Source organism: Pagrus major, chromosome 4 (genome assembly GCF_040436345.1).
Source record: "Pagrus major chromosome 4, Pma_NU_1.0".
Taxonomy (NCBI): domain Eukaryota; kingdom Metazoa; phylum Chordata; class Actinopteri; order Spariformes; family Sparidae; genus Pagrus; species Pagrus major.
The window spans coordinates 5,602,476-5,625,346 of NC_133218.1; the positions used below are offsets into that span (position 1 = coordinate 5,602,476).

Below are 22,871 nucleotides of genomic sequence, written 5' to 3' on the forward strand. Positions count from 1 at the left end.
AAGTGGTTTCTGTTTCTAAGAAAAATAGAGCCCGACCGATATATCGGCTGATTTCTGCCTATCACAGATACATTGGTTTTGGCGCTTATGTCCGATGTGATAAACTTTTAATTTTTTTATGGAACATAATGCACAAAAAGATGCTTGTTGTAATTAGAGTGATTACATTTCTAGTAACATTTACTGCTTCTGTGAACTGATAAATATCAGTTGATCGAATTAATAGCGGATTTTTTATATTGAATATATACTATATATATATATATACACTGAATATGGACATAAACACATTTTTTTTGCAATAATCCCTCATATATGGTTATTAAACAATTGTGAAAGGATATATTTTAGAGGCAGGATATTTTACTGTCTAAAAATCATCTTATTGATAATAATAATCATAATAATAATAACTATAACTATTTGTATAGCACTTTGTAACCATGTTTGGAAAAGTGCTATACAAATAGTTATAGTTATTATTATTATGATTATTATTATCAATAAGATGATTTTTAGACAGTAAAATATCCTGCCTCTAAAATATATCCTTTTCACAATTGTTTTAATAACCATATATGAGGGATTATTGCAAAAAAAATGTGTTTATGTCCATATTCAGTGTATATATATATATATAGTATATTTTCTATATAAAAAATATCAGTTGATGAATTAATAGCGGAATTTTTTGCTCCTTAAAATCTGCATTGGCCAAAAAATATGTATCAGTCGGGCTCTAAAACAAATGGCTGCTAAAAAGTGGAACTGTTCATTCAGTGGCATTCAACATCAGGCATGTCTGCCAAACTGTTAAAAACAGGTTTGAAATGGAAAGAAAACAAGGTTCCTCCTGATGAATGTGAGCAATTAAGTGTTTGGTAAGCTTCAGAACACAAAAAAGATGTGTGTCAATTTGGCATTTCACTCTGTAACATGGCATTTAAGAATGAGACGGAACAAAATATTTTTTTTGGGGGGGAAGTCTTCCTATTACAGTGACAATCTAAGTTTATCTGAGGTAATAAATCACACCACTGGAAGAACAGGCACACACATGGGCAGTTACTGACAGGCAAATACCTTAACATTCACAAGAGGGCTGCCAACAGTAAAGCACAAGAGGGTTCTTTGAGATACCATCCGAAAAACAGAGCACGACTCTGCCAGCTTATTGCAGTCTTATGCTTATTGTCTCTAATCCTTAAACTTAGGTGTGTTTATCTCCACCAGTCATATGCGGGGACGAAAGCTGCTGATGGAGTCCCACGCTAGAAAGAGCGTCTTTTGGATGCAGAGATTCAGATGTCAAAGGATGTGAGCTCCTCAATGTGATGGCGCGTGAGATTTACTCACATAACGCATTCAACATCTAGTGATTCTTGTCCATGTATATGAAGTCACTTGTACAGTGCATGAGGACGTACTTGACCCTCTGATAATGTTCAAGGTTTGGGCTCAAACGTCCTGGCACTCAGCAGGAGGACGTCAGACGTGTCCATGCTGAGCTCGTCTCTCCTCCAGGCAACGACAAACCCACATGGATACCACCTCTGCGTTACCATCGTTAAACTGTATGATGAAGGAATGCTCCTAAAAAATAAAGGAAAAGACAGAAGTGTTGTATCATTTTTACTCAGAAAACAACTAGAAAGTAGTTAAAGTGTTGCACACCCCGGCCTTCTTCAAGATCAACAAGGACACTGAGATACAGGCACTGATGTTATTTGCTGTACGCACATTTAACTTATTATGCTTTGATGTAGATTATATGTTTGTTGATGTATTGTGATGTGTGTTGGTGTAGTGTAGTATTTATATCTTATTGTATTGTGACTTGTATTGATGATACTGACCATTGAAAGCTGTATGTCTTACATGTAAAGGTTCAACTAGGGACAAGAGTTGAAGCAATAGCTATAAACTCTCTGTGCAGCACATCAGTTACATTCTTTGTATTGGAACTATGTTAAACTGCATCGACCCTATTAAATAAAATTTAAATAAATAAATAAATAAATACATTTGGGCCACAACCTAGTAAGAAATGTTAAAGTGATTGGACAATCATCCTTCAATGCTAGGATGGGAACAAACAATTAAGAGGCCTCTGTGAAAGACGGTGACAGGATACAATCAATCAGACCACTTGAATGTAAAGACTCAAACCCCACATTATATTCAGTTAAATACCTTCTAAAATGTTGAACACAAATTCTAGGTAGATTCTCACAGATACAAGACAAAAGTTAAACATCAGCTCTAAAACAGACTTAAAGACTTGTTTTATACAAAAGAAATAAATATCTCAGCGAAAAACTGTCTGTATTTAAAGGTTTTATATGACCTTGATTTGCTATAATAACAGGAATGAACTGAATTAAAAGAGTTATTTTATAGTTTATAATGTTTGACAGCAGCTATCAAACTGTGAAACTGCTCAAACTGTAAAACAACTGAACAACGTTTTGGACATGCCACAACTCAGTCTATTTGTCAGTGACCCAGATTGTTAATCATTAAGGTAATTAATCAGGTGTCGAGACCCTCCTCAAAATGCACGTCTCATGACAACTGATCTAGCAGAAATTTGGCCTGATCCTACATTTAGTCAGAACTAAGATCTATACTGTGTACCCCACTTTAGATTTGCAATTCTAACAACAATGAGCTGAATAAAGAAGGCGACTGTTGTTGTCAAAACCTCTAAAAGATCCAGAGCAGACAGAGAGGAAGAGACAGAAAAACTTCAATAAACATCATATCCCGGTTCACTTCAAACCTATCAACACACTGAGGCAGAAACTTGTCCATCCTGAGGACAAAACACCCAGGCATAAGCAGAGTAATGTAGTTTATGCTGTTCAGTGCAGCCAGGACTGCACAGATTTGTACATTGTGGAGACAAAACAACCTCTCCATAAACGAAAGGCAGAACACAGGAGGGCAACTCCTCAGGTCAAGACTCTGCTGTCCACTTACATCTGAAGGAGAAACATCATTCCTTTGAGGACAACAATGTGATCATCTTGGCCAGAGAAGACAGATGGTTTGAAAGAGGAGTAAAATAATCCGTCTATGTCAAACTGGAAAGACCGTCTTTGAGCAGAGGAGGTGGCGTACGACATAACTTGTCACCCACCTACAATGCTGTACTGAGTTCTCACCCAACCCACATGAAGGCTGGTTGGGTCAAGGAATCACAAGTGTCCCTAACGACTCTGAAACTCAGACCTTAACGACTCAGTAAGGACACTCCCACACAGAGTTTAAAAGCCTGCAGCTCCCCTCCAGTTAGTTAGAACTGAAGAAGCCCTTTAGATGAGAGGTGAAACGTCTTCAAGAAACTGAAACAAGTCCAGCTGCCTACGATACAGCACTTAGAATTACCATGACCAGGATGACTGAGAACCTTCATCAACATCAATTAAAAAGGCTAATAAATGAATAAATTAATTCAAAAGTCAGACTTGTATAACATTTTTTGAGATTAAATGTAATGGCATGAAATGGGATTGGCTATTAAAGGAGACCTAGTACGCTTTTGTGTTTCCTTCATATAAAAGATAGTTAAAAAGGTCCAAGTCTGAAGCAACTGGAGCTCCTCCCTCCCGCAGAAAACACTGCTCCTGAAAGCCTCGTCAGTAGTCTCGCCTTTAATTTCGTGACTTTGTGACATCAGACTACATCACCATGTCACACATTTGCATAATTTATGCCTAGCAGCTAGTTAGGCACGTAAGAATGGATTCAGCACAGCTACTCTGTTGTTGTTAGTGGTTTTCCCAAGACATATTCCTGAGACATATCCAGACAATGGAATGATTTTGTTTTTGTTTTTGTTTTCTGCCTTCAGTGCAATGACAAACCAAATTGAAAAACTGTACTTAAAAAGACAAAATTTTGCTTCTCTCAAAAGTCTTTGGATTCAATTTCAAATTGTGCATTTATCTTTCAAAACATATTTTCCGTCTCCAATGCAATTAAAACTCACATTTCAATAAATAGTTTTGCACTTAGAAATAAATATCTGCTGCCAGTGATCTTACTATGTACATATGACCTTCAGATTAATTGCCATCCACGGCAAAAAAGGACTGGAGTGGCAGTAAAAACACAAGTAATACGCCTTCTCATAAAAACAGAAAAATTATACTCTAACAGCTATTAAAAAAAATGTTTGTTCCTCTTCTGCAATATTATTTTTATTATCAGACAGATTGGAGCCACAAACATTATTACAACTTTATGTGAAGTGTATAGTTTAGTTCGGCTTGTATAATTATTCTCAGTCATGATTCAAGAAATAATAATAAAATACAAAGAAACTAAACAGGAAGCTCATTAAACCCTCTTAAATATTTATGTCCAACAGATTTGTTTTAAATGCCAAACGTTTAACTAATGGCTTGTCAGGTCATTCTGAAGAAATATTATCTTTCATGATCCACGTGAATCATCACAGGTTGTAAAATGAGGTTTGTGATAAAAGGTAGCACACAAACAGTCTTTATCAAACAACATCAAACAACAACACATTTCAAAATAAAATGCTTTCAAATATGATATACATTTAAAAAAAGATCTTCAATTAAGAATACAGTTTTGATCTAGACTGATTTTTATCAACAGTGTCAATAAATGAGCTCTAGAAAACCAACAAACATGTGACCAGTCTCTGTAGCTCATCAACTTTGTTAATCGCTGGCAGGCTTCACTTGTTACTGTTGCTGGGCTGAAACAGAGACGTCACATGTGATATCTCAATGACAACAGTCCCAATCAGCCGCCTCATCTGGGGACTTTCCAGACCAGAGCCAGAGGTCACAGAGGTCACAGAGGTGACAGAGGTGAGAGGGGAGGAGGTTGTAAATGAGACACTTCAACTGAGACTGACCATGAATTTGATTTGTGGTGGCTCGATGTCCAATTAGATAAACAACGCTGCGGCCGGCCAGTTTAAATGAACTTGTCAACACTGATTTCAAAGATATGTGTCGTCAACAACAACAGACTGTCACTGTTAACAGGAGTTCAGTTCTAACTTGAGCTGAGCAGACACTGTGCGTCTTTTGTTTTAATCTTTTTCTTTTTTTAACTCAAACTACACGTTTTAATCTGTCTTTCTTCAAGGCTACAACGTGTGACTGTTATTCTGAAACTGTTCGGAACTATCGGTTCTTACATGAACGTATGGCATGAACCTCCTGGTCGGTTTTATGCAGTAAGGGAACTATGACAGCTACGAGTTAGCTACGACACGTAAAATACCACTCTAGAAATATTAAAACAAGCTCACTGCAATCTATAATGTTTGACAGCAGCCATAAAAACATGGAACTGCTCAAACTGCAGGACGGCCAACAAAAATTTTGGACATGCCAGAAATCCATCCAGCTTCTTTAGATTGTTGATCATTAGGTAATTAATCAGGCATTGTGGCCCTTCTCAAAATAAATGTCAAACGACAACGACGAAACTATAGATAAACTATATTATCTAGGTTATGAAACATGAACATACTGAACATCTGTATGATGTGGGCAGTGGATATATCGTTTGAAACAGACGTAGCTATTTTGGAATGTAAAGGGAGCATAACTGGGCCTCAACAGTTCTGTGACTAGCTTGATTTGAAGCAGAAAGTGATTTCAAAGTGAGCAGTGTTGTTGTTAGCTGTTTTTTTCTGGGGTGGCACAACGTTAAATACCCCCCAGCAACACACAAACTGGTGCAGACAATGTAGGATTAGTAACAAAGTAGGACAGACTGGTAGTGATGGTCCACTTTCTTCCTCCTGGGATTAGTCTTGTCTATTTGTGGTTACACTGGAAAATATGTTAAACTGGATATTTATGGTATATAAAAATTCACAAAAGTCACATGAAGGGCGAATACATTTGTAAGTTATTGTCGTACCTGAATTCCTCTATTGACATCAATTGGTTTTGACTTCTATCTCTGCTCATGTCTGTTACTTTTGACTGTGAACATATGATCACATGTTTAGTCGTCTGCAGTTTTATACTTTAAAGCAAAATGGTGACACATTCCTGTGAGCTCTAATCCTGCACAAACTGTAGAGATTGTGAAGGACTGGGGGGAGTCCCATCAATCCTGTTGTCCTTCTAATGGGCAGCTGGGGTTAACACAGTCTGAGGTTAATTACTCTCATATCAGTGTGAGTATGTGTGTGTGTGTGTGTGTGTCGGTATGAGACGGGTGGAGTGGACGCTCCTGGGTGCCCCTATGTGCTGAATACCCATCTCATCAATCATTCTTCCTTGCCTCAGTAGAGAGGGAGTGATACAGAAATAAAGAAGAAAGTCCTGAGTGATGTTTTTAAAAATCTAACTCTCCACCTCTGCTCCAGAAATTAACCCCGACAGGCCTGAGACATCTGCCGGAAACTGACCTGGATTAAGGTGCGCGGCTTGTCATAGAACACCCACACACTATACACGCACACATGCAAAGACACTGTAGAAACGGTGCAAAACACACACTATACAGTATTTCTTCTGAAGCTGTGGTTCAGGTCTGATCTCTATCTCTCTGAATGTGTCCTTCTACTAACACACAATAAACCTGATGGACAGTATTCATTCATTCATTCATGAAATTAAAGAACTAAAGAAAGTAAGAAAAGCATAGAAGAGAGATGATGGGCAAGGGAGGGAGCTCCAGAACAGAACATCCACTAAATGGACCTTGTGTTGAGATTGTCATGAACTATTGTTTACATGGTCAAGCATCAACATTTCATCTTCTCGTCTCTGTTGGCTCAAATGTGCAGATGGAAAGTCCTTACAATGTTCAGAAAAATGGAAATGTAAGCATTTACTATTGTAAGACAGCTTGGCAAAATGAATCGGCTTTCAATCATTTGATGCAATCGAAAGCACCAGAACAGCTACTAAATGGACCTTGTTACGACATTGTTTTCTCAATTTCTCAGTTACTTGCTAGTCTTAAAAATAGCAGATAAACAGATAAATCTCTCAGCCCAATACATGAAACATCACAAATATCCAGCATGTTTGAGGGACTGGACCCACTCCAGATAATTTAAATGCTCTGGAACAACAGAGCACACATCTGGTTTCAAAAAGAAGTTCGATTGTATGGAATTTTATGAGTAAATGACCCTACTCACTGGATTTACTACCCCAGTTAACAGATTCCTAATGAGTTAATTGTCTCTATCACTAGTTTCAAGTCTTCTTTAATACAGCATGATATTCATGTTATGGTCCCATTAAGAGTAGGCGTGGGTGGATATGAAATGATGATGATGATGATGATGATGATGATGATGATGATGATTATTATTATAATAATGTCCAACATAACTGCTAATATTACTGACATTATTCCAAAAATCATCAAAATAGAATAAAAGAATACAAAATAAAATTGGACTAAAACATTACATTTTGTTCAGAAACAAATAGTTTTATTTCTTCACAGAAACGACGTCTTTCCTCAGTGAAAAAACATTAAAAAAAACTTAAATAAGTAATCATAGATCATTCCTGACCAAATAAAGGCTAAATAAATGGCGTCAACCTCACCTTCCTGTTGTCTTTCAGTTTGGAATCCGTAGTATTTACACACATCCCATTTAACTTGTTTTTGAGGGAGATACAATGTGCAAACCATGCCTTTGGCAATTCAAAATAAACCAGGAAACAATATTGTACTGCACGTCAGCAAGCTTGACCCAAATATGGTCACTTCTGGCTCCAAAAAACCAAGCTAGCTTCGGCCATAATGCCAAACCTGAGGCTTCAAAACAGTAGTCAGTAGGTTTACACTATCATCATTATATGATGCCCGTGCGCGCGCGCACACACAGACACAGACACAGACACACACACACACACACCAATATTAAGGGATATTCAGAACACATCCTCCTTCTGTCACACACGCATAATCACCTAATAATTAAATTAAGTATCAAACCTTTAAGTTGTGAGTTATAAATACAGAGTGAGTAACCACTCCTTAGTTAGGTCACTGAAGGTGTTCTGACTTTGTGCTGTAGCAGTGTGTGGACAGAGGTGAGACGGGGGGAAGGACTCATTTAAAAGTTACATTAATCACCGTCTGGCCACATCAAACTGGGATAATCACCTGCAACTGCTCCGCTCAAATAGAAAATGGCCAAAACCCAGGGGAAATTCTACCTAACACTTTAATTGTTTGAAGGGTCTGTTTAATCTAAGATTAATTTATGCGATTTTAAATAACTCTATGTATGATTAATACGCTCAGAAGAAATTAAAAGGAGTTTGAGGCAATTATAACTAGAGACTGGTCATCACCTCATTAGAATAGTGTTGGAGGAAACATGGTGTGTTTGTCAGTGTGTGTGTGTGAGACAGAGAGAAGGGTGTAGAGGTAGATAGAATAACTAGGTCTTTACAGATTTGCATGCTAATCACTTGCTCCCACTGGAAACTGGCTGGCTTTGGATGGCGTGTGTATGAATGAACAATATGTGTGTGTGTACTTTGGTTGATCTTAGTGCAGAGAATATAGGGAAACTTTTTAGTGTTACAATTCTGTTTCTCCTCTAAACTTAATGATCCAAGCATCTAATGCTACTTTCAAATCGATCTGCTGCTTTCAGAACTGTTTGTATAGTGAGGCACTGCCTTGTCCGGACATCCACCTATCGATGAGTCACAACACTAAATGTTAGCCACTGAAATGGAAAGAAGTACAGAATAATAGACAGCAAAACAAGAGGACAAAGGTTTGTAGGGGGCCATCATTCTCATGGCCTTGTTTAGTCCTCAATCAAGTTCACAAAAGAGCAATAACTGAAGAGAATTCAAACCGAGCTCATCATTGAACTTACATATCCTACTGGCTGATCATGGAGAGAAGAAAAATTGTGGGAAAAAAGGTGGCTATATGTGTTTCAGGAGAGACATGTGGCTGTTCAGACTAAAGGGCCAACCACCTGAAGAATGATAACTATAACAAGAACTATAATGATAACGATGTGATTCTCGGCATTGATGAATGACAATGTTCTGTAAGCAGTAGTGCCAAGCATGGGCTGTGTGTGAGCATAGGAACATGGATACTGACGACCTGTTACTGCTGTAGTGTTTGGAATTAGGGGTGGGACAAAATATCGATACGGCAATATATCGTGATACATACTTCGATAACATCGATATTTTAATTTTAACATGCGCCACATTGGAATGATGGCACACGAGAAAGATTCATTCAGTGTGTGTGATAAAGAGGCATTAAGCTAAAACTCTATGCACTTTATGTACATTGTTTGTCAAATGTGTCAAATTCTGTGAAATCAGACATCATGATGTATCGTTACATGACTGTCAATGTATCAATTACTGCAGAATCGCTGTATCGTGATAATATCATTATCAAGGGCAATGTATTGTGAATCGTATTGTGAGTTACTCTGTGATTCCAACCCCTATTTGGGAATATGTCTCAGGTAGAATGACATTTTTTTATTGTGTAATTTTCAACCTGATATCATGATAAATATGTGTTTAAGTTGAGTGTGATGCTCTGTTGATTCAGATGGATTTTGATAGGCTATCAGTGTTTCTATCGTTCCAATGACATTGTTCACCACTGTCGATGTAGTTATAGTTGTGGGGTCCATCCTCCATCCACTTGAATTAAAACAATAGCTATTGTTGTTGTTATGGTTCTTGGTGCAGATGGCCCTTACCAGAGCAGTTAGCAGTGATTATATGTGAAATTGGTCTTTGTAAAATGAGTAAAACCTGTAAGAAGTGGTTGAGAAAGGTTTCTTCCTTAGTAACTTATTTCCTTAGTACATCAAGTTACTAACAAGTAACTTAATGTCTTGAGAGCTACTTACTGACATTCTTGGTCAATCTTAATCATCATTTCACTCATGAAAAGGCCATTTAAAATTTTAAGAAATGTTGTTTAAACCGCAGTAGTCATTACTCTCAGTTCTTACACCCAAACAAAAGAAATCTTGTTTCAGTCAAATCAAGGACGTTGGAATTTACAAAGAAGATTTCATCTAAGTCCCAAAATTGATTTTTTATTGTACAAGATCTAAACATCAATTTATCTGTAACTTGGCTCCGGCTTTCATTCAAAATGAAGTGACTTTGACGGTTGCACACCAGAACCATCTCATGCCCTGTATGTGTGAATGGACTTTATGTCACTGAAGACCCAAGGGTGAAATGTGAAAACATTTGGCAGAGGAGGTGCTGACAGAAAAGTTTAGGGAGGAGGAGGCACCAGTGATTTCGCTGAGAAGAGACCACAGAGGTCTGATGATACGTAAGCCTGCATGGACCACATGTAGCGATGTAAACAGTAGGACACCTTCTGCTCAGACACTAAAACTGCTTCCAAAGTTTGAGACACATGAACTCATGCAGAACATCACCCACATGAAGCATTACCATAAAAACCTACAGATAAAGATAACTAGATTTGTAATATGGTCTGTATCTGTCAATATGATGGCCTTAGCAACACAGGCATTTGCAGTAAAATAGCACAACTTCATCTAAAATGTGAATCCAGCACATCACTTCTTCTTAAAATGCATTTTTTAATGTCTTAATGTAATTTTATGCCCCTGTAAAGCACTTTGAGCTGTCTTGTGACTGAAAAATTAGGAGAGAATACTGAGAGTGTCTGCGGTATTCTGTGGGTGATCGGTAAATATAAGGAGAATAGCTGTGTTCCAATACCCAAACGACCATACAATTAAGTATGCCAGAAAAGGATTTAGCATCAGTACAGTGTCTCAAATACCAAGGTTTTTCTGGCTATTCTGATTCACAATCCTCTGCAAAACGGAAGATATTTCACGTGAGTGAGCAGCCGAGGACCACGGGCGATGACAGCTGAGTAGCTGCATTTCACATTGTATACTTTTTCTTTTACTTTAAATTTTGTGCGACAGACTGTGATGGATATATGCACAAGAGGGTAAAAGTTCAAGGTGTAATGCTATGATGGAGGAGTACAGTATGTCCAAATTGTCTGCATACTGCATGCAACAGTATGCACTTTGTAAGGGCAGCTGTAGTCCAAACTAAAACAAAGAAACAAATAACAAAACTACTTCAGTCAGTTAGTGAGGCACATTAGAATCTCTCTATTGGCTTGTTGAGCAGTTTGGTGAAAAACAAACTGACAAACAAAAACACAACAGTAAAAACAGAAAAACACAAATACCTCTGCCTCTTGAAAACAATTGCTGAGACAATTTATCATGAATGGTATTATTAAACAAAGGAGCTACCTTATAAACAATGTGGATGTTAAGGGTCAGTGGTTACAATGTTGACATGGTTAGAACTGATAAAGTGTGGACTAACTAACAGAGTTTGTTGCTGTTCATGACAAACAGCCACAGTTCGTGATACTGGTGCTGTATAAAATCTGTATAATATATGTTTTTGTGTGTTGAAACTGGATTTAGGGACAGTCAGAGACAGGAGGGGTCCCTTTGTGAAGAACCGAGGGGCTCATCTGGTGTCTCCAGGGTTGAAAGGGGGCCACGAAATTTGTGTTTCTGTGTATGTGTGCCTATGAATAGAAAAGCAGAATAGAACGGCTGCATTGACAAGGGTGCTAAAAGGCTGTGTGAAGGCTGCTGGCTGGGGAACGAGGGACAACGAGGGAGAGGGGGGAGGGAGAAATGAAATGTCCATCAAATCACAATCAAAGAAAATAAGGGTGCGGTGATCCCACACCCTTATTTTCTTTTGTTTTGATTTTTTTTACTCAAAGACAAGTGCACACTTGCAAAAACAAGCACAGATAGACAAAATAATGTTAAATAATTTGTATTTCGCTCTGCAAATAAACAAAGTCAAACATCAATTAATCAAAGTCATGGGTCACAGCGCTGTATTTTCGTGTCTTTCTCAGCCTAAAGCTTAATAAATAAGCCAATAGGTGCTGCACACAGATCTGGCCTTGTATTAAAGAAGAAGAGGGAGGAGAAACCTCAGACAGGACAGGTCATCACCAAGTACCTGCAGCTAACGTTCTGGGAGCAGGCCAATGGAAAGTCTCCTCAACTGACCCACGTCATGAGCTTATGATGACAGGATAGAGTGTCCCACAATGAAAGATGCAAGAGTATGAGGAGAGAGACACACACTCACTTTCCTCTCTGATGGCTCATCATGTGATGTGATTCTTTACAAATGAAGGCAGAAAAGAAGACAGATCTCCTGCTTATACAAGTGAAGTACTGAACTTGAGAGAGCTCAGACTGCAAGGTATTTCTTCTCGATAGTTAGCATCCAATGAAATAAACAGATTATGAGTCATGGTGTAAACCATCAGGGCTCAGATTAAGTAAAGGTTTCCATTGGTGTTGAGGCTTTTTGGTAAGGTATCAAATTACAAGCAACTAATTAACTTGTTACATAAAGTATAGCATTATAAACAGCCAGGGTGAGCACAGTCACTGGACATTTATAATTGCTTAAGTATATTTTATAAATAAACAAAAATTTGAAAGTCCATTCAAACTGCCTAACTCACTTGTAGAAGCTAAAAAAGAGAACATTAATGGCTAAATAGGTGCCAATCAATCAAAAAAAAAGAGAAAAATTCAGCTATGGAAGGATTTAGGAAAATAGTGTTTTGTGTTTGATTTAAGTTTTTAGTGGTGGTTTGAACAAGAATTCAAAAATACAGAACAGATTTTGAATTTCAACAACCAACATAAATTAAGTAACTGCAATGGTTCTCAGTAGAGCGCATACCTCCGCCAAGGTGCAACAGTCCCCTTCTGTACTCACTCACAGATACCAGGCACCTACATACACCTGCTTCTTTCATTAACATCATACATTATTACCTGAGAAATTAACAAAAATGTCGAAAAAATGCCCTATCTCGCAATGTTAAAGAAAATGAGAGAAAAATCCTGGATCCACCCCCAAAGTTAATGGGGTTGGGCCGGTGACTGCATAAGTTGCTGACACTGTTGGAGAATAAAGAAGCCATTTATGTCCAAGAGAACGAGTGTCATTCTTCATAGAGGCAAATTGCAAATGTATGTGCTTCTGCATCGATGTTTAATACCTCATTCTGTAGTGTAACAAATACTGACTGAATGGGGGGCTCAAGACTCGTTCATGCTATGTCTGCTCTCTTCATATTGTTTTTGTTCTTCCTCTCCCTTTATTAATGTTGAGAACATAACCTTAACCATGCTCCGTTAGTTGGGTAAAATGAAAAAATGAACAAAAAAAACAGTTAAACTGAGCAGAATATATTAAAGGTATGAGCAAAGTATGCAGTATAAGTAATTGTAGCATACTGTTTAAAGTCTGGGACAAACCCATCAGCAGTAGGCATGCAATCAAACAGGAGCCCTTTAAAGAAGGTCTAATAGGATAAAATCCCAGGGAAAATAACGTCAATAAAAGCTATACCAGTGATTAGAGAAACCACACGCTGAAACCTGATGAGCAAACTAAAGGTACTAGGTGACTATGAATGGTCATAAAACATCATTATTTGCTCAGTGTCTACATCCACCCACATTACCTTCCAGGAGACATGAGTTGCAAAGATAAAAACTGAGAGCAAATGGTGGCACTTTCTGCACAGCACAGGGAGAGGAGGGAAGGGGAGCTGTGGTGAGGTGCATTAACATACAGATAGAATAGGTAAAGAGTTTTAATGTACTCAAGAGGCTGGGGGTAGAGTGAGAGGTGGGGAGGAAAGAGGGAATGAGGAGGAGGAGGAGAGAAAGACAATCAGCAGGCTGGTGCCACAAAGGCAGGCATCCATGACCTTATATCTCAGTTCATCGTGGGCAGAGGAAGAAATGAAAAGCCTACAGGAAGACAAAAATAAAGGTAAGATAAGATGAGAGGGATGAAGGGAAAGAGGGAGTAGAAACAAGAGAGAGAACACTGAAAATGTGGAAAAAAAGCGCATGGATCATAATAAATGTGAAGGAAGTGGAGCAGAGGAGGAATTTAGAGGACAGTGAGAAAAAGGTTGACCGGAACAGCGAAGAAAACGCCACCATGTGAGCTTTGATGACCTGAAGAATTTAAAAACCAGAGAGAAGGAAAAGCAGTGTGTGGTTAAAATAGGAAGCCACGTATAGTGATGAAAGTATAGTTAAGTTATGGTAACGCTACAGCTTCCCAACATTTAAGAAGAAAAATGGCAAGAAATCCAGAGTTTCCACGTCAACACTTCTACCTGGTGGGTGCTTCTAAAAAGAAAATCATCTTGTTTAAATAAAAAACAAATGTTTTTTTCTTGTAGTCTAAGATGGGCTTTATGCTATGTTTGTATACATGCACCACTAAAGAAAGAGCCATTCAGTTTACAAGCTGTTCCAGAGTCTAGACAACAGCGCTGCTCAGTTGTTAGACATCGTTCTTGCCGTTTTAACTTCCTTCTTGAAGTCCCAATTTCACCCACCCTCAACTGTCATGCCAAACTTTTTCAATCTTTATATTGATTGTTTTTGTTAGTATAGTAGGCTCTATAGTAGGAGTGGGTGAATCAACTATTTTAGATTGTGATCAATCTTGGAGGTGTCAACAATCTGTTGAAGCTAAACCTCACTGAAAGAAGTAGTGCGTGGCCTCTCTCTCACGAGAAACACTTCTGTCTGGAGGCAAGAATTCCCAATGAGTGTCTAGACAACATTTCCCTTTACTCCTCCTTTCTGGTGTGAGACTGAGAACATACAATCTGTTAGCAGCTCTGCATTTACACCCTCCAGCCCTCCGCCCCCTCAACACAAACCTCTGCCCCTCCTCTCTCTGTGGACCAAACTGTCGCTGTCCTTGGTCCTAACACAGAAACCAGAGCGTGTTGCACCTGTTAAAAGGCAGTTTGTGCAGACTGACAGGTGAAGCCTTGGTTGATAATGCTAGAACAGAGAAAATCATTAAGTCCACACTGGGATGCAGGCATGTGGTTTAGCTTGCACACCAGACACACTTTAGTGAAGTCCTCACCCTTATCTATCAAACTTAACTGGATCACCACCACAATGCACACAATCTATATCTATGTACTATGTTAAGCTGAGTAAAGATGGTGCAACACTGCCATCTCTTTTTAGACTATGTTTTGCTTTTGTAAATACTTGTGTATATTCAACTCAAATTACAAAGGCAGAATAAATGACCGTACATTTCTGCAGACCACAGATATGTTAAAACTTTGAAATTCTTTATGTTGCAACTTTATGTTTGTTTTGGTTAAATTGTATATGTTACGTTGTGACAGCGTTGTGCTTATGATTTGGTTAGGTTAGGCACAAAATCGATTTGGTTATAGGTTAGGAAAAGATTATGTTTTTCGCTTGCCTGGTTCTGTCAGACCAAACACGGCTGGAATATGTTCTGACGTCTCGTTAAACATATCAAGTGGTTTCGCTTTTACAAATGTTGAGACGCCGTATCACCCACCTGTCGCGTCACCACAATCCCTCCCCTCCCCTCCTGTCCTGTCATTAAGTCAGCTCACACACATCAAATGTGAATGTGATACAACACATATTGTAGAAATGTTGATATGATACATATGACACGTACAAATCTCAACGTATCCGTGGTTTGCAGGAATGTAAAAACATTTTATTCTGGCAACTGGGCTGGTATGTTTTAAGTGGCACTTATCGATGGCATCTTTCACAGTGACCTAATGCTAATAAGAAAAAATTAAACTTCACACCTTCAGACATTCTTCACCCGAACCAACACCTGAAGGTACCTAATTTACTTGGGGACCTGATAGAAATGTATGAATAATCTTCATCCATTGTGACTGTATTATATTTGGGTCAAGAGAGTAATGGAGCCTGTCTAATTAGAATTTTTTATATTTCAGTGAGGACATAAAAACTAAACCTGCTCAAAGGCTATTTAGTGTAACCTTAATCAGTAGTAATAATGTTGTACAAGCTAAAAAACTGGAAATATGTAATTCTAAATGACAAAAGGGAAAGGTGATGTGTACTATATTTTAAAAAAGTGATTTATACTTATTAGTAACATAAAAACGTCATGGTCACTCCCTGTCACTAATTTGCAGATGAGACATGAAAGCAAACTTTTAGGATTTATTATGTTCTGTACAGGTACATTTAAAAAAAATAAGAAGTCTGTGGTGTTGGGCTCACTTTTATTATTCTATTACATGAACAAAAGACACACACACAAACACACACAACTTAAAAATGATGAATTTTCATTCGGCTATAAAACTTAATTTTTGTAAACTATAATTATTTGACTCTTGTACAAACAGACCTGATTCATTAAGTTGCCTCCAATGCAATGAATTGAACGAATTATCGCTGAAGTAGGTTTCAATCCTACCCCAAGGTTTCTTGCTAACCTCTCTCTGACATCTTTCATTGATAGCAAAAAGTTCATTACTGTTCTTTCCAGACAGCAATGACAAATTCGATGGTCCTTGACCCAAAATACCTCAATCATTGCGAAAAATACAACTGCATGCTCCTAAACTACCAAGATAATACAATTATGTTAATTGAATTTTTATTGAATGCATGAATATGATCACCCTCTGAACACAGTTATTCAAAACTTATATTTTGTGGTCCTTGGAACTGTTTAATGGAAGGCTTGGTTTAACTTACCATGAGGTTATTGGGGGCAGGCCTCTCTTTGGGTTGTCGCCGCATACTGACAAAAAGAGACACCAACAGTTTATATCCAGAAACTATTCAAACTGTGTGTAAGATATTTTTTTTGTTGTAATATTAATTTTAATGGCATAATATTCATTTATAAATGAATATTCAAGAGGAGGCTTGAAACAAACCTTTTATGCCATGGAAACTGAAAGAAAAGGCTCGATATACAATAAACACTATGACCTCACAACACAGCACGTTTATTTCAAATAAACTCATTTAATTAATATTTCTAATTTCAATTAATATTTCTCATTCCTCAGCACACTAAAGGTGAAGCAGTAAACAGATTGGGTCAATGTGTGTGTTTCTGTGAGTGTACTTAATATGTGTATGTACACAATCTGTCAAAACGAACTATATCGGGTCTTAAAGCAATTACAGCAGGAGCCTGTCTGCAGTTAGTCATGTAACTGGCTTACACATTACAATGAATGGCCCACAACCCTCTAAGAATAGCCTGAGAGAAGATAGTGTTAGCCTTGCAACAAGGCAGGGCAGGGCATGGGTACCTCAGTGTGTCCTGAGAGAGAGGTGCCTCGTTTGAGTAAATAAAGCAGGCATGGGGGGTAAACAACAGCTGGTACAGCCAGCTAGTGAGTGTCACACTCACACACTGCGCACATGTGGTTTGGGTGTGTATGGAGATGTTTGTGCAACTGTAAAGGTTAGAAGAGGCTAATGAATCAGAGGCAAACTCAGGGTAAACATTGTCTTTGTCCTGTTGCATTAGATAAATCAATCATTCCTCTTTTCATTCAACATCAGCAGCACCGAAAATCATAGCTAAAACCATCACAACCACAATGCATTAACACACAAGGGCAAATACACTTTAATCCCATTGTATACCTTTGATTCATCTACAATAATTTGGTTCATTAATGCTAAATGCTGCTTGTGGTCTGTGTAATTGTTCAGTCTGGCTCTGTGGGGCTCAGATGGTTGACTGTGCCAAACATATTAAGCTAATACAAACTAGATTCACTACAACTATTCAATAGCCAACACAGCATTCAACACAGACACAATTCCATTTAAAATCTGAAGGTGTTAATTAAAATATTGTCTTTCTGGCATTTTTAGAAACAAATTGTATTAAACTGTAAGAGGATGTGACTCACCACTGAGTGATGAAGTGAACAAACTTCTCACTGAACTGGCCGACAGGAAGAACTGGAGGATCCTGTGACAAGAAATGAACGATTTAGACAACAAAGAGCATTTAAATCTGTGACGATCACAACTTGATGCACTGACTGAAGAATCCTGACACAACGTGCACATGACTTAAATGCAAAAATAGATTAAGGGTGGTTTATTTATTTAGAATAAGATTGGGGTTTGTCGTAGTTTAGATTGAATTTCAAATGATCAAACCCCATATAAACTGAAAGGTCCACTTTGTAAGAAGGTTGAATCTTGAGTCTCATTCCCAACTCATCAAATACTGACACTTTGGGATGGCGACCGACCCGACCTACAATCCAAAAGTATCAAAAATCTACTTTCTTACAAAGTGGACCTTTAATCCTTCCTGTATTCTGCAATCTAAATAAACACTAGGTTAATTAGTTTAATGATTTAAACCAAAGTTTAAAATGAAATCATCACAAAATTTTAAAAAAACACACATCTCAAATAGATATGGCAACTCTGACAAAAACTGCATTGTGACCAAGGTTTTATCAGACCCATCTCACATCATTGTTGTCATACGGTCTAAATAAGCCTTTGGATTAAGTTATAAAACAGGATGGTTGCTAAATTGGTAGTGCTATAAAAATTCAAATCATCATAAAAACTTTATGTTGAGTCCAGAAAGGTTTAAATTAAACCTGATGATTAGATTAAAACTGGTTTCAGGATTTTGGTGCAACAGAGGTCTAAGATAAAATGTTATGTAATCTAAGTTTACAGGTTAATCCAGGTTAATTTTGGTCCACTAGGGACAGAAAAAACATAGTTACAATTTAACAGATACCCAGCTACCACCAAGTTGTTATGGCAAAGGGAAAAATGTTGCTGGTTTCACCAAAACACTCCAAGAGGTTTCCACAAGGTTTTCTTTTTTTATTCAAAAAGACAAGGTCCCAAAGGTGCACTAGTTGAATAACATGAAGTGCAACACTTAAATATCACTATACAACTGATCCAACATTTGCTCAAGGAGTAGATAACACTGAAGAGCCTGGATTCAGTGAGGTTCAGCGTTAAGTACCTTGTAAGAACACTTTAGAGTCTGACCTCAAGGCTACACGGTGTACTCTTTGTCCTCTGTATGCATGGCAGCACTGTGTGGTGATTGGCAGTCAACTTAATGCACAAAACCTGCTGGGTGACACAACGTTTCTCTTGTTGGGTCAACCAATCAACACATCCAGTGATTCAAAAGGTGAAAGTGCAAATGTAAGAGAAACTGCTGTATATTAAAGCTGTCATCGTTTGGATTTCTACACCATGGATGTACAAAGCCCAGTGCTGAAACAGCTAAAAGAACATGACAAGCACGAAAAAGCTATTCAGAACAGTCGTACAAGTCAGGATTTATTGGTAATTGTTAAAAGTGAATCTACTTTGACTAATTCCTATAATTAATGTGAGTCTTGCAGTCTGTGTGGTTTGCACAGTACATGACTGATCAGAACAGGGGGTCACACATTACAAGATTACACAAGGGAGATGTGACACAGTGAAGTATTTCAACTTAAAGAAAAGTTTGACATTTTGGAAAATGCGCTAATTAAATTTCTTGCTGAAACAAATTTCCTTCTGTAAAATATAAAACAGAGATTTGTTGGTTTTACACTTTATTTTGTGCAAATGAAACAAAAGAGATACAAGTTGTTAATTGGTGAACTTTAGAGGTGCTGATAGATGAATTTCCTTATCTTTGGACAGAGCCAGGTCAGCTGTTTACCCATGTTTCCAGTCTTTGTGCTAAACTATACCACTGTTCAAAAGTTTGGAAATGCCTGCCACAAAATCTTGATTTGTTACATTCAGATGACTGAGAGAACTACTCGATATTTTGTAATGGTCTTTAATGCAGTTAGGTTGTAGGAAGCACTCTCTACAAAAATAATTTATCAATTAGCAAGGGTTTGCAAAAAAAAGTGATGTTTTGTACATTAAGAATAAAATGCTGTACAGTGGTTCAACCAGGCCGTTAATTGAAAGGGCAGGAAGAGACAAAGATACCTCTGAGCAACAGTTAAATGAGAACGTACAGAACCACCAGTCACTGGTAAAAGAAATTGGAAGCTATGCATCAAATATAAACATGCTCCGGTTTCAGTGTCAGGTGTAATTAACAAGCGTGTTGCTTTAGCAAATCTATTCTTAAAACTTTAAAATACAATAAGAAAGTTGGTCAACAGCACTATTAGAATCAGAGTTAGTATCACTTAAACATAATATGGATGACAAATCACAGTTTGAACCTATTCAATCTAACCACTGAGACGACTGTTGAGCAGGAATAAGCGTAGTTGGAAAACAAATTCAAAATTTAAGAATATTTGGGGGGAAAAAGGGTTCCAACAGTATCCTTCCATGTCATGCAACACTGTGGAACATTTATGAAATGGACATTTTAATCATATATTTTTGGGCCAAAACTATTTCAAATATTAATGATACATTTGGTATCTCAATTATGTTGTTTAGATCTCTGTGAAAATAGCTATTACTAAAGAAAAGCAGAAAAACATCACCATAACAGGTGATTCCAAACTCTTGAATGTTACTGTACGTTAGCCGGTGGTAGCTTCATATTTATTGTACAGACATGAAAGTGACATTGATCGACTCATTTAACTCGCAGCAACAAGGCGATTTCCCCAAAATGTTTAACCTTCCTTTTACTTTGAAGTGGATGTAGAAAAATTAAAATTGGTGTTGACTCTACAACATCATAATTTATGTTGCCCCAGGACCATCACTGTATCTGACCAAAAGGCAACAAAATCCAGTTTTCAGTTTTTTTGGTGCAGTTTTATTAGGTTTCACAACCAAACTACTTGGTTAGTGTTATGAAAAGAAGGCTTGAGTTGAAACAGACCCTTTTACAATGTTAATCACGTATTAGAAAGACTAACTTCTCCCATGTGTGTATTTTTCTTCTTATTACTATTCAAAAATGACCAAATGTGACTTAAACTCACATGAACAGTGCATCTCAGGACTAAGAATAAATCTGAAAATTGTTGCCAAAATTAACGATAGTACGGTGAATGTGTTTGTGTCTGTGTTTGTGTGTCAGGCTTTCTACATGATGTCAATGAAGTCTCTATGAACCGTGTCATGTAGAACAGCTGGGCCACACTGACCCTCTATTACTGCCCCTCATCTCATTACTCCATCCATTTCCATCATCTCACTGTGTTCCTTTCCCTACCTTTGGCTGTTGGCATGAAAAGCTCTTCATATTTATTCATATTTTTAACTTCAAAATCCTTGGAGAAAAAATGTTAACCACTGCACAGCAATAGCGATGTCAAATTCACTCTTGTACTCTCATTCTCTGCCTTAGTGCCGTTAAACTCCAGAGGGGAGCTAAATATGAAAGTGTGTGTGAAAAGGAACAGGATTTTCCTTTCTAGAAATTTTCCTTTTCTTTGAAATTCCTGTAATTTTTTCAAGAGAATAAAATATAGACAAAATTAAATGTAACAATAGGCAGGTATGTATGTATGTATATATATACATATATATATACATATATATATACACATACATACATATACATATATATATATATATACACACACATATATATATATACACACACATATATATATATACACACAGACAGGGATGTTTACCTCAGACACAGGAGGTAAATAATATCAGAAAATATCAAAAGTAAGTTGACCATTAGATGAATAGTACAGCATTTGTAAGTTGTAAAAGATTCAAAATATGCACAGCAGTGAAATCCAATGATATTCAGAGAGGAACAAAAATACACAAACTACTCAGACGTGCACAAAACTCATAAAACCTGGGTCCACAACCAGGCGTTTATTCAAATGCAGGGAATTAAACCTCTTTACATCTGAAGCCCTGCTGTGCCATTAAAAACACCTCTGGGCAGTGTTCGCCATTCCTTAATGCTCTGATCGGCAGGCTCCCGCAAAGCATGATGCATGAACCCATTTAAATTAACAAAGGAATGGGTTCCCTTCTAATCTCACTGCACTTCACAGTGCTGCCGCCGCTTGGATGAGCAATATATCATAGCACATGCACATACACACACAGGCATGCACAAACAAATGCCCTTGAGCTCTGCACACCACAAGCCTGAGTGTACACCCCATTTAGAAGGAGAGTACCAAATAATTTGCAAGCACTGTAGTATAGTGTACACACACACACACACACACACACACACACACACACACAGAAAAACAGGATCAATTGGACCCACAGTTTGTGTAAAGTGTTGACAACACAACTAATTTATATGTTGTGTAGGCTAAATCTGATACAAAATCTCTCTCTGCACTTTCCCCACATATTTGCATGCACACGCGCCTTTTTTGCAGACAAACACAAACACACACATTTATGCATGTATTCATGTCTCCAGCTGAGAGGAACACCGCTGCAGCTTTGATGTGGCAGCAGGCGACAGCACAAAAGACAAGCAGCCTGATGAAAGTGGCTGGTCTGCGTGAATTATTCCTCTGGTTGTCAACGCACTCCACTATGAGACAGAACACACACTACGAGGGTACAAGGGTACGAGTAAATATACATGTCATTGCCATGAAGCAATTATTAGGCAAAATTAGATCAGTAATTACAGGCTTGAAAATAAAGTGGGAGTTCTTTATTAGTAGAGCCACTTGCTATTCAACAAATAGAGGAGAGAGAGGCACATTAATGAGGGTGGACAGTGGACAGATGGTAGGAACAACTACAGAGAACTTCTCAAGACCTAAACTGAATAATGTATGTTCCTTTGGCATGTACTTATAGCATCTAACTAAAGACGAATAAATCATTTCTTATGGTATAATTGCATGTACTTAAATGTAATATAGGTAATTTAAAGAAATTACAGGTGCACCTCTCTGTGGCCTTACTTGAATTGCTGATATTTGTACAAACAAGCCCTAAAATGATTGTAGGGTGTGTCTTGTCC

General features: G+C 37.7%; 1 protein-coding gene across 1 annotated transcript in view; it reads right to left on the reverse strand.

The window, feature by feature from the left end:
- Positions 1-484: 484 nt before the first annotated feature.
- The window catches only part of map2k5 (mitogen-activated protein kinase kinase 5), a 61,314-nt gene continuing 38,927 nt past the window's right edge, over positions 485-22,871 (reverse strand). Inside the window, exons 20-22 of the mRNA XM_073464474.1 lie at positions 17,842-17,903; positions 16,661-16,706; positions 485-1,593 (exon numbers count right to left, since the gene is read on the reverse strand). Coding sequence (XP_073320575.1) covers positions 1,489-1,593; positions 16,661-16,706; positions 17,842-17,903 — 213 coding nt within the window. The 3' untranslated portion in view covers positions 485-1,488. The remainder of the gene's footprint in view (positions 1,594-16,660; positions 16,707-17,841; positions 17,904-22,871) is intronic.